Raw genomic sequence first — 12801 nt, forward strand, 5'->3', positions numbered from 1 at the left:
CCTAACTCCTTAATATTACTGCCTCCACCATGCTTCATTAACATCGTAGAGGTTAAGATTTACAACACATGGGATGATTACATCAAATCACACCAAAGGTAATACTGAGAGTCATGTCTTTTTTATTATTATTATTTCATTATTTTTTGTGTGTATGCCATCAAATCAGATCTGACTGGTACAGGAGGAGATTGTTCCTCCTTCTCCAGCAGAGCATCTGGTGGATTTGAACTGTGCACCTCTGAGCTTGCAGTTGCAGCTTCTTGCCACTAGGCCACCAGAGCTCTCCTGTGAGAGAGAGAGTTATGTCTTGGGGGAGGGACACACACATTTCCAGTTCAATTAGTAACACTCACTGTGAGTTAGAGCCAACTGAACTGCATATGTGAAGTATCCTACTGATCAACATCATCTTCATACTTGAAATGATCACACACCTTGATTATCAATCAAATGGGTATAATTGATACTGCATTCTTTATTTACATTTCCTTAATAGCTGATGAGACTAAACATATCTCATATGCGTATGCTTTTTCAGCTCTAAAACGCCTACTTGATCCTTTTGCACATTAACTGCTGAGTTATTTTTCTTTTCTTACTGATTTTAGGACACACTTCCTTGTAGGTTCCTGATACTAATCCTTTGATACGTTTTTCCAATAGTATCTCTGAATTTTTAACTTCTTTTTACTTTCTCCAAGGTATCTTTAATGATAATAAGAATATTTTTTTTTCTTTTCTAATTTGCTTTTTATATTTTTAAAGATGCCAGATGGATATTCTCCTATACTTTTTATATTGACATTTACGTTATTAAGGTGTGAGATAGAAATACAGTTTCTTTTTTTTCTCTCCATATGTTGTAGCCCCATCAAGTTGACTATGACAGATAGCAAGCCTGTGAACAGCAAACCTGAGCCTTACCCCATCCTGTGCCATCCTCATGCTCTTGTCATGCTCACGTTCATTGTTTAAGTCACTGTATCAGTCCTTCTTGTTGAAGGTCTTCTTCTCTTTAGCTGATTTACTGCCTTTCCCAGCATGTTGTCTTTTTCCAAGGACAGGTCTCTCCAAACAACATGTCCAGAATATGTGAGATGAAATGTCACCATCCTTACCTTTAAGGAACACTCTGGTTGCATTTCAGCTGAGACATATTTGTTTGTTCTTCTGTTCCTCCATATTGTTAATAAGTTCATTAACATGCATTTCTGTATAGTAAGTATACAGTCAGCACTATCTAGACTGAAGGAAGCTTTACAGAGTAAATGACTCAGGTTCTTCTATAAGTAAATTATTAGGAAAACAAAGAATGAAGAAGGAAATCTGTAGATGAAAAGAGATTTAAAAATACCGAGTTTGTTTGTTTTAAAACATAAGCAGGACTCCGCTATATAATGTAGGGATGTACGGGGATGTGCGGTTATAATATCAGGATGATGGTTACATTTTTACAGAGAAAAGGAATTTTAACTGAGATAGGATATATAATGGAATTTCTGGGAAGGGAATGGTACTGTCCTGTCTTGTTTCTTGACTAGTTAGTGATTTCAGTTGTGTTTGATTCATAATAATTCATTAAGGCATATATTTGTTAGATTTTTCTGTATTTGTTTTATAATCAAAAGGTTATAAAATGCACCAAAAAGGTAAACAATGAGCTGGAAAATATTTACAAAAAAGAAATACATTAAAGTGTATGCAAATTGGCAAGAATATCCCACTAACAAATTGCAGAGGACAAATAATTTACATATTTTCAAAAGGATAATAAATATTAAAAACCTACAACCGCACTGAAATATTTCCTGAAAGACAACTCTTTAGGAGATGGGAAGAAATTTCATACTAAATTCACATTGATGTAAGAAAAGAGAGCCCTGATGTCTTAGTGGTAAGGAATTGTGCTGCCAACCCAAAGGCACTCGGTTCAAATCCACTAGCTGCAAGAAAAAGACAAGTAATCGACTCTCATGGGATTAACAGCCTCTGTAAAAGGGAAGAAGGTCCGTGTTAAATTTACACATTGCTGTAATGAAGCCTTAATAGCTGATGTGGGTGTAGGGGAGGACAGCAGACGTTTGAATAGGTCCCCTTCACTGTTGTTGGGAAGTTTTCTGTTTTATGATCCCAAAATGAATGCAATAAAACATAATTCATTTGCTTCCTGTTCCTTTTTAGATTAGCCGTGCATTTTATAATTTGAAAATGTTTTATAATTTCTTACACTGAGTTTTTTTAATACCTCACAGTGAGGGATCTACCACCTCTTTGCCTAGATGTTAGACAAAAACAGCGTGTTTCCATTGATGGATTATCATCCGAAGTGAAGACATCAGTCCTCCCAGAGTCCTCCCTTCCTGCCCAGCCCAAATCTATGAAAGACTTTCAGTAAGTTTCACCTCACTATTATATGTAAACATGTAATCATCTGCATATCAGTACTTTATATAATTAAAATCTTTGCATGAAAGATTAATTAATCATTATCAAGGTAGTAGGGGAGTGAAGATATCAATGACTAGAAGTCTTAAGTTGAAGGTGAAAACAAATACAAGAACAGTAAGTAAAGGCTAGATGGATTTCAGCAAAAGAAATTATAAAGAAGAGAATGAGTCAATATGAGATAAAATTGGTAATACAAAATGATAGATTGTGATATTTCTTAAAAAGTAAGATTTTATCTTCTGTGTGATACATATAACACCACTCAAAAAATTCAAATGTATATTTAAAGATACTTAAAGTAAATTGAGCATGAGAAAGTGGAGATAGAATGAATACAAACGCAAAGAAACTTGGCTATCAAGAGAAAGAGATAATGGTAAATGGAAGGGTCATGTTAAGAATTTTTATAGTTACCTAAATATCAATGGGTAGATAATAGATACACATTAAGAAGGTGTAGGGAAAAGCATTATATAATAAGGGAAAGATCAGCACAATATTACTAAGGAAAGAGAAGACACAGAAAGATGCACAAGGAATATAGTCACCAGAGGTAAATGCGATTACATACAGTCCTATATCAGACATAATAAACAAAAAAAAGAATTCCTTTTAAAGCAGGTAAGTAAATGTTCAAGATAAAGTAATATCTTAATCCAGTTAAGAAATAAATTCATAAATCACGTTTACATTAACTGACACATTTCAGTATTGTTTCACTATTTCAAAGTACTTATTTGATGCCATTTATTTATAAAAGAATAATGTTACTTTATCTGAATAATATTTATAACTATCTGGTTAATGTATGTTCTTATTTTAGGGAAGATATAGAAAAAGTTAAGTCATCAGGAGATTGGAAAGCAGTACATGATTTTTATCTAACAACATTTGATTCTTTCCCAGAACTAAATGCTGCATTTAAGGTAAAATGCATAAAACATATTTTAAATTTACATTTAGTTTTAAATTTTCCAAAATAGATATGGTAAATTTACCTTTTTTTGTAAGTAATATTGAGTTAAATAACTGACCAAACATGGATGGATAGATACTTAGATACCTGAAGGTCCATATATTATGAATGATCAAATATTACTTAAATAATATAATAAATTTTATTATGTATTGTTTTTGTTTATGCTGTTAATGTTTCATTCCATTCTTCTGGCATTACAAAAGAAAGTTATTAAAATAATACTTATACAGTCATTTTTTAGCAAATTTCTGTTACCAGTTCATTTTTACCATAAGACTAAATGAAGAGAAATTGTCAAGGGTATAGCTAGGGTTGAGATATTAGTAAGAATAGTCTGTGAAATGTTATATATACTTAACTATTTCATTACATTTGCAGAAAGATATCACTGCCTCATTTAATACCATTGAAGACTCTGGGATTAATGCTAAATTTGTAAATGCTGTATATGATGCCTTGCTGAATACTGTAAGTATCATTTGAACACATACTAATAATATTATTCTGTGTCTCTTTATTTCAGAAGCAGTTTCACAAATATTCTAAGAGTCACCTGGTAGTTTGTAAATAAGTATACACTCTGTTGCAGCTGTATAGTAAATTTGCTAGAATACTCAGAAAAGGAGATGATTTTATTATTTTCTTTCTCTAATTAGCTGGAAATGAAACATAAAGTTCTACATCTAATCTTTGTTTTAAAAAGTCATTCTAAAATAAAGTCATACTTTCATTATTCACCAGAAGGAGGAAAGTGATTTGATTGTTTTGGAGTTTTCATGATCTCAGTGTCAATGTTGAACTTTTGCATGTATCAGAGTAATTAATAGGAAAAACTTGTAAAATGCAGTTTCAGATTCAGTAGATCTGGGTTGGGACTCAAGAATTTGCTTTTTTTTTTTTCCTCATAAATTCTCAGATTATGTTGATGCTCCTGATTTAGGAACCACATTTTGAGAACTCCATTGCAGTAGTTTAATTTAACAAGAATTTAAATTGTTCCAATCCATGACCATGCTGTATCTTTCCAGATTATTAGATTATCTTTCATTTCTTCTGGTAATCTTTTCTAGTCTTCTGATTAGAAGGCTGACATATTTCTGTTTACATTTATTTTTAGTACTTGTTTTTTATGATAGTATAATTTTATTCTCTAATTGTTGCTTAAAAAACTTATTGCAGTTGAGTTAGAACCAACTCATAGCTGACCCTCTAGTGGGTTTTCAGAGGCTATAAATCACATGCGAGGAGATTGTCCCTCTTCATGCCACAGGCATGTATGTGGGTATGAATTGCCAGTGAGGTACAGTCTTTGGGTTAGCAGTGCAACTCTCTATGGACCGTCTTTGCTAAATTCACTCATCGACTTGTATATAGTACCTCTGTAGTTCGTTTCAGTTTTCTGATTATACAGGCTTGCCATTTGTGGAAAATGAGAATTTTTTATTTTTTCTCTCAATTATTAAATAACATGACTCTGGAAACTATGAACATAGGAGAAACGAAGGTAGTTATAGAACAGGATTCAGGTCTTTTGTTCATAGTGTTGGTGTGGGTCATGCTCAACTCGACAGCATTTAACAACAACATTATATCTTCCATGTAATTGAATTTATATACTGGCCAGTAACTCTTAACAATTTTTAATAAAATAAATGCTAGCAAACGTCTCTATCTAATTCTCATTCTCACTGTTTCACCATTAAATCTAGGAAAGGGTACTTAGTATCATTTGCCATCAAAGAAATAGGAAAAAAACCTACCAAAAGAGTGTCGGCATCTGACCTCTGTTATAACTCCACAAAAGGAAACCATCCCCATCAGTAACATCTTCACTACAAAACCAGTTCCTGAAAGGTTAGACACTCCACACTCCCATCCCTACACCAGTCATCTAGCTCTGCTCTGCGTCTGAAATCCACTGTGATGGCCACACAGATCTCACAGAATCAGACTCAGGGTTGTAGGGTTTCCCAGGAAATTAACAGGTTAAAGTTCAAGTTGGCAGCAAAATACAGTTCCTCAGACAGTGAGCTTTCTCAGGTGTGATCACAGGACCTTTGACCTTCAGCCTCACAGCTTAGGTCCAAGTTGCACAGTTACGACCAGCTGTGGTTGTCTCCCCTCAGTCCTCCAGCAGACATGAGCCAACGCCCCTGCCTTTGGCCCCTGGAGCAGCAGTCCCACGTCAGCTCTGTCTCGTGTCGGTCTGGTTCCCTGCCAAGCCTGTTACTGCTCTCATGTAGGTCCTAGTCTGATTAGTGCAGGAATCCCTGCCCTGAAGGACACACTGTAGTCGCTCCTGCTTCTGTGAGATTCCCTCCTTCACTGCCAAACCTACACAGTTTAAAATTGTTGAGATGGAAAAACTGACCAACCTCATAATGTTTAGTTTATATAGTTAAAGTCAAAGCCAGTGGCTTGAAAAGCTGCTTTGAACAGTAAACTTGTGACACCACAAAACCCTTCACAGTCATAAAAATTAATAGTTTGGGGATATTTTTGTGTTTGTTTTTTAATGACCATTCCAAGAAGGCTCAGCAAAGGAAAACCAAACCTTGTCAAATGCTGCTGAGATATATATATAGTAAGGTTCGGACTGAGAATTTACCATTGTCTTTAATTAAATATAGATTATAAATGAGAGAAAAGGCCATTTTTGTGCAATTGTAGGGACAAAAGCTTATTTGGAATGGGTTGAAGAGCTAATGAAAGGAGAGAAAGTAAAGACCATGATAGAGATGGCATGAAGAGTTTTGCAGTGAAGAGAGGCAGAGATGAATTAATTGAGAGTTTGTTGTTTGGATTTTGGGGTGGGTGGGTCCCCCCCCTTTACTAGTTTTGGTGCTGGATGAAGTAAGTAGATAGCACACTCAGATTACTTTTAGAGTTGTTAATAGAGAAACTAACTTGCCTTCAAGTTAGATTCAACCCATAACCCCTGAGTTTCTGAGGCTTAAGACAGATGGAAAGAGATTGCCCATCTTTCTCCTGTGGAGACACTGGTGAATCTATACCACTTGAGAGGCATAGCCTTCATGTTAACAGTGAGCTCCCCATGGACTACACCAGCAGAGCTCCCCTAATAGAGTGAATGAAACCTTAAAAAACAAATCAGCAACAACAAAACCCAATACAGTATTCCAGGAATGAGCTTAAAAAGTGGCTGGGTAAGAGACCACTGTCTTAAGGGAACCTGGAACTTTAGTCACGATGCACAGCTAGTTCATGACAACAAGCGCCTGATGGCCCTTAGGAGGGGGAATGAAGGGAATAAATCCCCCAACGTCACTTTCCTTCCTCCTGCCCATGCTTTCTATTGCCCAATCCAACCAGAAGACCGAAGGAAAGGGAGTCTAGATGATGCAGGCCTTAGGGACCAAACCAGCTTCCTGGAGCACAGAGCAGGGTGGAGAAGAGTAGAGAGTAGATATGAAGAGGCAAAGCAGTGCAGGTGTTATGCTTCTGGTGTTATGCTAATGGATGATCTGGTAGAGAAGGCGAAACAGATTACAAAGGAGAGAGAAAACAGTAATAGCTTGGTAGTTGACAAAGTGAGAGGGGACGGGCTATATATAAACCTAAGTGGAAGTGTTGGCTTTGATAACTACAGATGCAGGTAGATTGATACAAGTGGTGGAAAGGCTGTAAACCAGATCTCTGGATTCATCTGTTTGATGTTCGACGTGTATAGCAGTCATGAGCTGAGAGTGATGATGAGAAGGAGATGTTCAAGATGAGAGGAAAGATAAAGTTTCAAATACATGTCTCAGAAGGTGGGAAAGCAAGCAAGTTAGGGAAGTGTAAGACTGGCAGTGGTGTGTCTGTGTGTCCTTTTGAGATTTGTGGTCATCAAGTGAGTACATTCAGTTCCTGTAGCTAGTTTTTCTCCCAGCAGTTAAGTAAGTGGTTAGTTGAGCAGTGTGGTGCTTGCCTTCTTCATAGGAAGGGTCACAGGAAGCAGAGTGCGAAAAATGAAATTTTTATAAATTGTTAAAACATTAAACTTAATATATGCAGACAGATACATCTTGGAAGTCATAGCCATGGTTTTAAATAAACCCATAATATGCACTTATTTCTTTGGTGTTTGCTGCTTTTATTTCTAAGAAATGACAAATTTTAGTGATTATTTGAAACTTCTAGTTATTGGACGTTTTATTCCTTATAATCTAAAGCTTATACATCTTTATAGTATACATTTATAATGATACATATTAGAAGATACATGTAGATGTATCTTAGTTCACTCATTCTTATTTTAGATGTTTGGTAGCGAATAGTATTTGTTTTAGTAGTTGAATTATTAAACTATAAAGGAAGATTTTTTAATGCCTTTTCCCAGTCTTATATTCTATAGTTAAAAAGGTTTATCTTCTTATTTTTTTATCATTATTAATATTTTCATTGAAATATCATTTGCTTGTCTTTAACTAGTGAATTGTGGGTTCAACTCTAATTGTAACCTGGCATTGGTACAGTACAATTAGATATATTAAAAATATATGCAATTATTTTCTATTTCTGAGCAGGTACTCTTGGATTTGTGTTTGTAACTTTATCCTGTCAAGCCCAGGAAAGTAAATTTGTTCTTCAGTTTTATAAAACTACTAGTGTCACCATAACCAAAACTACTAGCATCACTAATATACAGTTGTGCAGGATACAAATTGCACAGTGGGGCCAGCACTCTTCTTGTATATTATTGCTTCTTATGATTCTAAAGTGTAAAGTTAAAATACAGTAACAACTTCATAATCATCAAGTCTAATTTCAAATATTGAAACAAATCTGTAGATATAACTAATATATACATTACCTTTCTAAGTAACTACTCTTAATTATCCCATGATTTTGATTTTTCTTTTGCTTGCAGCCTCAAGATATTCAGAAAACAGTATTAAAGGGGATCATTAACAGCTTATTAAGAGAATGGAAAGGGTAATTATAATTATTTTTTATCTAACTAATACATGTAACAAAAACACCTCATGCATCTTTATTTTGTTTACACACACGTACATATGTATGTATGTATATATAATACATAGATATTTTGGTTTAGAGTCAACTAGCACCTGGTGAGCATGTCTGTAGTTAAAAGGCAGTAGGGCCCGAAGGCCTGTGGCCCTCAGACCTGGTGTTGATTGATTTTGGGATGAATATTCTTCTAAATGGTACATTAGTGGTCTATTTGCAGTACTGAGTAACTTGGGGTTGCTGTGATACTGAGTGCTGTGGCGTGTCAAATGCCATAATGATTAACCATTGAGGACAGTGTTTGGTGGAGCTCCCAGATTGAGTCAGGTTTTTAAGCAGGAGTGGCATCCACTTCCTAAACCACATGCCTCTGAAAGCTCTATAAACATAGAGAAAGAATAACAGGTCTAGAACAGGGTTCAGATCTTTGGTTTATAGGGTATGAGTCATACTCTACTCAATGGCACTTAACAACAAACATCATATGCATATATGTTATACATATATATGTATATATACATACATATATATTCTGACACTTAGAAAAAGTTTCGAGTTATAATAATAGCATAGATCAGAAATAGTTCAGCAGAGCTTTCAACTTGTGATCTATAGCTTCCTAGGAGGATGGACTTCAAAGAGTATCTGAAAAAGAATTCAGATCATTATTTATAATATATATATATATTCTATATATTTATAATATATATGTATTCTATATATATTTATAATATATATTCTATATATATATTTATAATATATACATTCTATATATATATGTGTGTGTATGGATATATATCTCCTACCACTAAACTGCTGTTGAGTTGGTTCCGAGTCATAGCATCCCTCTGTTAAGTTTCCAAGTTATAAATCTTTAGGAAGGAGACTACCTATATATACATATCATGGGGTGGAGAGGCTGGTGTACTCTTTAACTGCTATCCTTTTAGTTAGCAGCATAGCACATTAGTCCCTGTGCCACCAGTGGTCAGTGTATACATAGTCACACACACACATTTCCATTTTTAGTAAGTTCATTTATGTCTTAAGTTTACATGATTTCATTTTAAAGTTGTACTTAGTACATATTGAGTAATGGTTTATGTATTCAGATTTTTTTACTACATTGTTTTGCATTGACTTTCACTCATGAACATTGTGTTTATACAATAATTTCTATACATTGTTTTATAATTGATTACTATTTATGTTGTTGCATAACAACAACAATCTATACCTTTTATCATGCAATTCCCCATTGCATCTTTCTCATTCTTTCTCTCCCTATTAATTCACTAAACTGCTATCCCAGTCATTGTCCTCCTCCTTCTCTCTCCCCTTTTCCCCTTTCTTTTCTGCCCTTGAACGTCCACACATAGCATGCTCAGTTATCTTCCTGTTTTCACAATAGTAGTTTTAGACAGTGTTTGTCCTTTTGTGGTTGAGTTATTTCACGGAACATAATGCTCTCTGTCTCTTCTGTGTGTGTCCTATTTTATGAATAGTTAATTGTTCTTTAGTGTTGCATAGTATTCCATTATGTGTATATACCACAGTGTTTCTATCCATTCATCTGTTGATGGGCATTTTGACTGCTTCCATGTTCTAGGTGATATAAATAACATGCCTATTAACATAAGTATACATCTCTCCTGCTCATATCTCATCACTGATTTCCCTGAGGTATATTCCTGCCTGTGGAGTAGTTGAGTCATAAGGGATTCCTACATTCAGCTTTTTTAGGAAAAGCCATACTGCTTTCCGTAGTGATTATACCATTTTACAGTCCCACCAGCAGTGCATGAGACTGCCAGTCTCCCTTCATCCTTGCTAACATTTTCTGTTTTCTGTCCTGTGGAGCTTTACTAGTATTGCTGGAGTGAGGTGGCATCTCATAGATATTTTTATTCACACTTCTCTGATTACTGGTGATTTTGAAGATTCCCTCATGTCTGTTGGCTGTCTGAATGTCCTTTGTAAAGCATCTTTCCATGTCTTTTCCACGTTTTGCAATTGGGTTTTCAGGATTTTTCTTATTGGTGCTTTGTAGTATTGTCTAAATTCTAACTCTAGTAATGAGTCCTTTGTCTGAAATATCATTGCCAAATGTTTTTCCCAGTCTGTGGACTTTCTTTTTCACCCTTTGTGATGCACACAGAGAGACAGTTTTCAGATCTCATTCATCTATTTTATCCTGGTTGTGAAATTTTGTCTGTGTTTACAAATCTATTTATGCTGTGGACTAGGACTTTTAAATTTGTTCCTATTTAGTTTCTGATGATCTTTAAGGTTTGGGGTTTTACCACTAGATCTCTAATTCATTGTGAGGTAGTTTTTGTATATGGCATGAGATGTGGGTCCTGTTTCCATTTTCCACAGGCATAAGGTCCAGTGTCGCCATTATTTGTTATTAACTATTTGGTAAAGAGGCTGTTGTTTCACATTTAATAGGTTTTGTTTCCTTATCAAGTATCAGTTGACCAAAGGTAGGTGGGTTAATTTCTGGGTTCTTGATGCTATTGCATTGGTCTACATGCCTTTCACTGTACCAGTGCCTACTCTTTTGACTTTATCACATTGGTCTACATGCCCTTCACTGTACCAGTGCCTACTCTTTTGACTTCTCTAGCTGTGTCTTAGGTTTGCGATCAGGAAGTTTTGAGATCTGGCTTCACCTTTTTTCCTCAGAAGGGCTTTGCTTATTCGGGTTCTCTTGCCTTTCCAAATAACACCTAAACTAAAAAATAAGTTGCCATTGGTTACATTCTTTTCAGAAAGGCATTTGAGGGAAGTACTTAGTGGTGAGCCGTTTTCTCCTCACTGTTGGTTTGGTAAGCAGTGTGACTCCCTGCTGTGTAAGCCACTGGAGCTCTTTCTCATCTACTTTTAATTTTGAAAATTTTAAACTACAGAAAAGTTAAAGAGTAGAATGAATATTCGGTACCTTTCACCTTGAACCACGGTAGCATTTACTTTCTTTTCCTCCATTTATTTTTGTTATGTTGAAACCATCATGACATTTGATTCCTAATCATCAGCAAATATTTCTGAAGAGCTTTTTCCTGCCTAACCATACCACCATCTCAAACACAAGTTAACAGCCAGTGTTACTCTCTACAACGCGGTCCACATTGACGTTTTCCCTCTTGCCCAACAAGTTCTTTCATTATGACTTTTACCTTTTTCAATTCAGGAACCAGTTAAGGGTCTTGAATTCATTAGAAATGTCCTAGATTCATGTAAAGCATGATTTCACTGCAGACATTTCTAAATATATCACTTAATATATTCTAAAGTGAAGATTCTGCTCTCCCTGATCAAAACAGGATTGATCTTGATAGTTGCAGTATAAGATGTCAGAGCCTAGTTAACTCAGCCTCTAGGGATCTTCAGAACTAGCCCAACCTAACATAAAGAAACCTCTAGTCCCAATATATTATCAAATTATTATTGTTTCCATAATAGTACATATTAAGACAGAATAAAGATAGCCATGGAGTCATAGCTATTCATTTCAGCAGCTGGCCAGCCATTTCCCAGTGCTTCCAGTGGGAAGCCTCCTGGTTCGACTCACTGTAAGCACAAATGTTTATCTAGATCAAAGACCACAAAGATGAGAGTCCAGGGGAAATTGAAGAAAAAACTCACCCGAATGCCCTCCACCCATCCCAGAAGACAGAAATCCCAAAGAGCAGGCTATCTACTGCCGTTACCACAAATTTAACAAGAAGGTGAAGGTGAACCAGGCCAGCGAGGACCAGGAGGAGATGAGTGCAGCTTCCTCCAACAGTCCCAATAACTCCCAGTGAGCAGCGAGAGCAGGGCCATGGGCCCCAGCTTCTAGGCCTTTGCTGGGTGAGGAGCCACCCACCTCCGCTGACCCTGGTCCACCAGTGGGATGCTTGCAAATAAAAGAACACATTGTGGAAAACAAAACATATCATACATATTAAGTATAGCTTTTCTGGCTATTTTATCAACTCTGTTCTCATGGAAACATTTATTGGTCATTTTTAATTAAATAATATGAGATTAAACTTATCTCAGAAACTTTGGGCATGTTATTAGGAGGGACCAGTCCTTAGAAAAAAACACTGCTTGGAAAGGCAGAAAGTCAGCAAGAGAGGAAGATCTTTCCAACGAGGTGGATCAACACATTCCAGGGATGGTGAGGATACAGGTTAGGGTTCAGATCTATTGTTCATAAGGTCTCAGTGGGTTGTAGTCAACTTGAAGGCACCCAACAACAATAACATGAGATTAAATATCCATCATCATGTGATGCTTGGCTTGTTGTGTTTGTTTTTTTTCAGTCCACGAACAAAAGATGATCTTCGAGCATATTTTGTACTTTTACAGGTAAGAAAATAAGATCTTAGTCAATGTGGTCTATT

The 12801-nt window shown here is 35.8% G+C and overlaps 1 protein-coding gene across 1 annotated transcript in view; it reads left to right on the forward strand.

Moving 5' to 3' along the window:
• Nucleotides 1–12801, forward strand: part of HECTD2 (HECT domain containing E3 ubiquitin protein ligase 2) — a 93907-nt gene that overhangs the window by 41220 nt on the left and 39886 nt on the right. The window contains exons 3-7 of the mRNA XM_006880408.1: nt 2256–2394; nt 3275–3377; nt 3809–3898; nt 8304–8368; nt 12721–12766. Coding sequence (XP_006880470.1) covers nt 2256–2394; nt 3275–3377; nt 3809–3898; nt 8304–8368; nt 12721–12766 — 443 coding nt within the window. The remainder of the gene's footprint in view (nt 1–2255; nt 2395–3274; nt 3378–3808; nt 3899–8303; nt 8369–12720; nt 12767–12801) is intronic.

Source organism: Elephantulus edwardii, unplaced genomic scaffold (assembly GCF_000299155.1).
Source record: "Elephantulus edwardii isolate Elephantulus edwardi_28Jun2011 unplaced genomic scaffold, EleEdw1.0 scaffold00007, whole genome shotgun sequence".
NCBI lineage: Eukaryota > Metazoa > Chordata > Mammalia > Macroscelidea > Macroscelididae > Elephantulus > Elephantulus edwardii.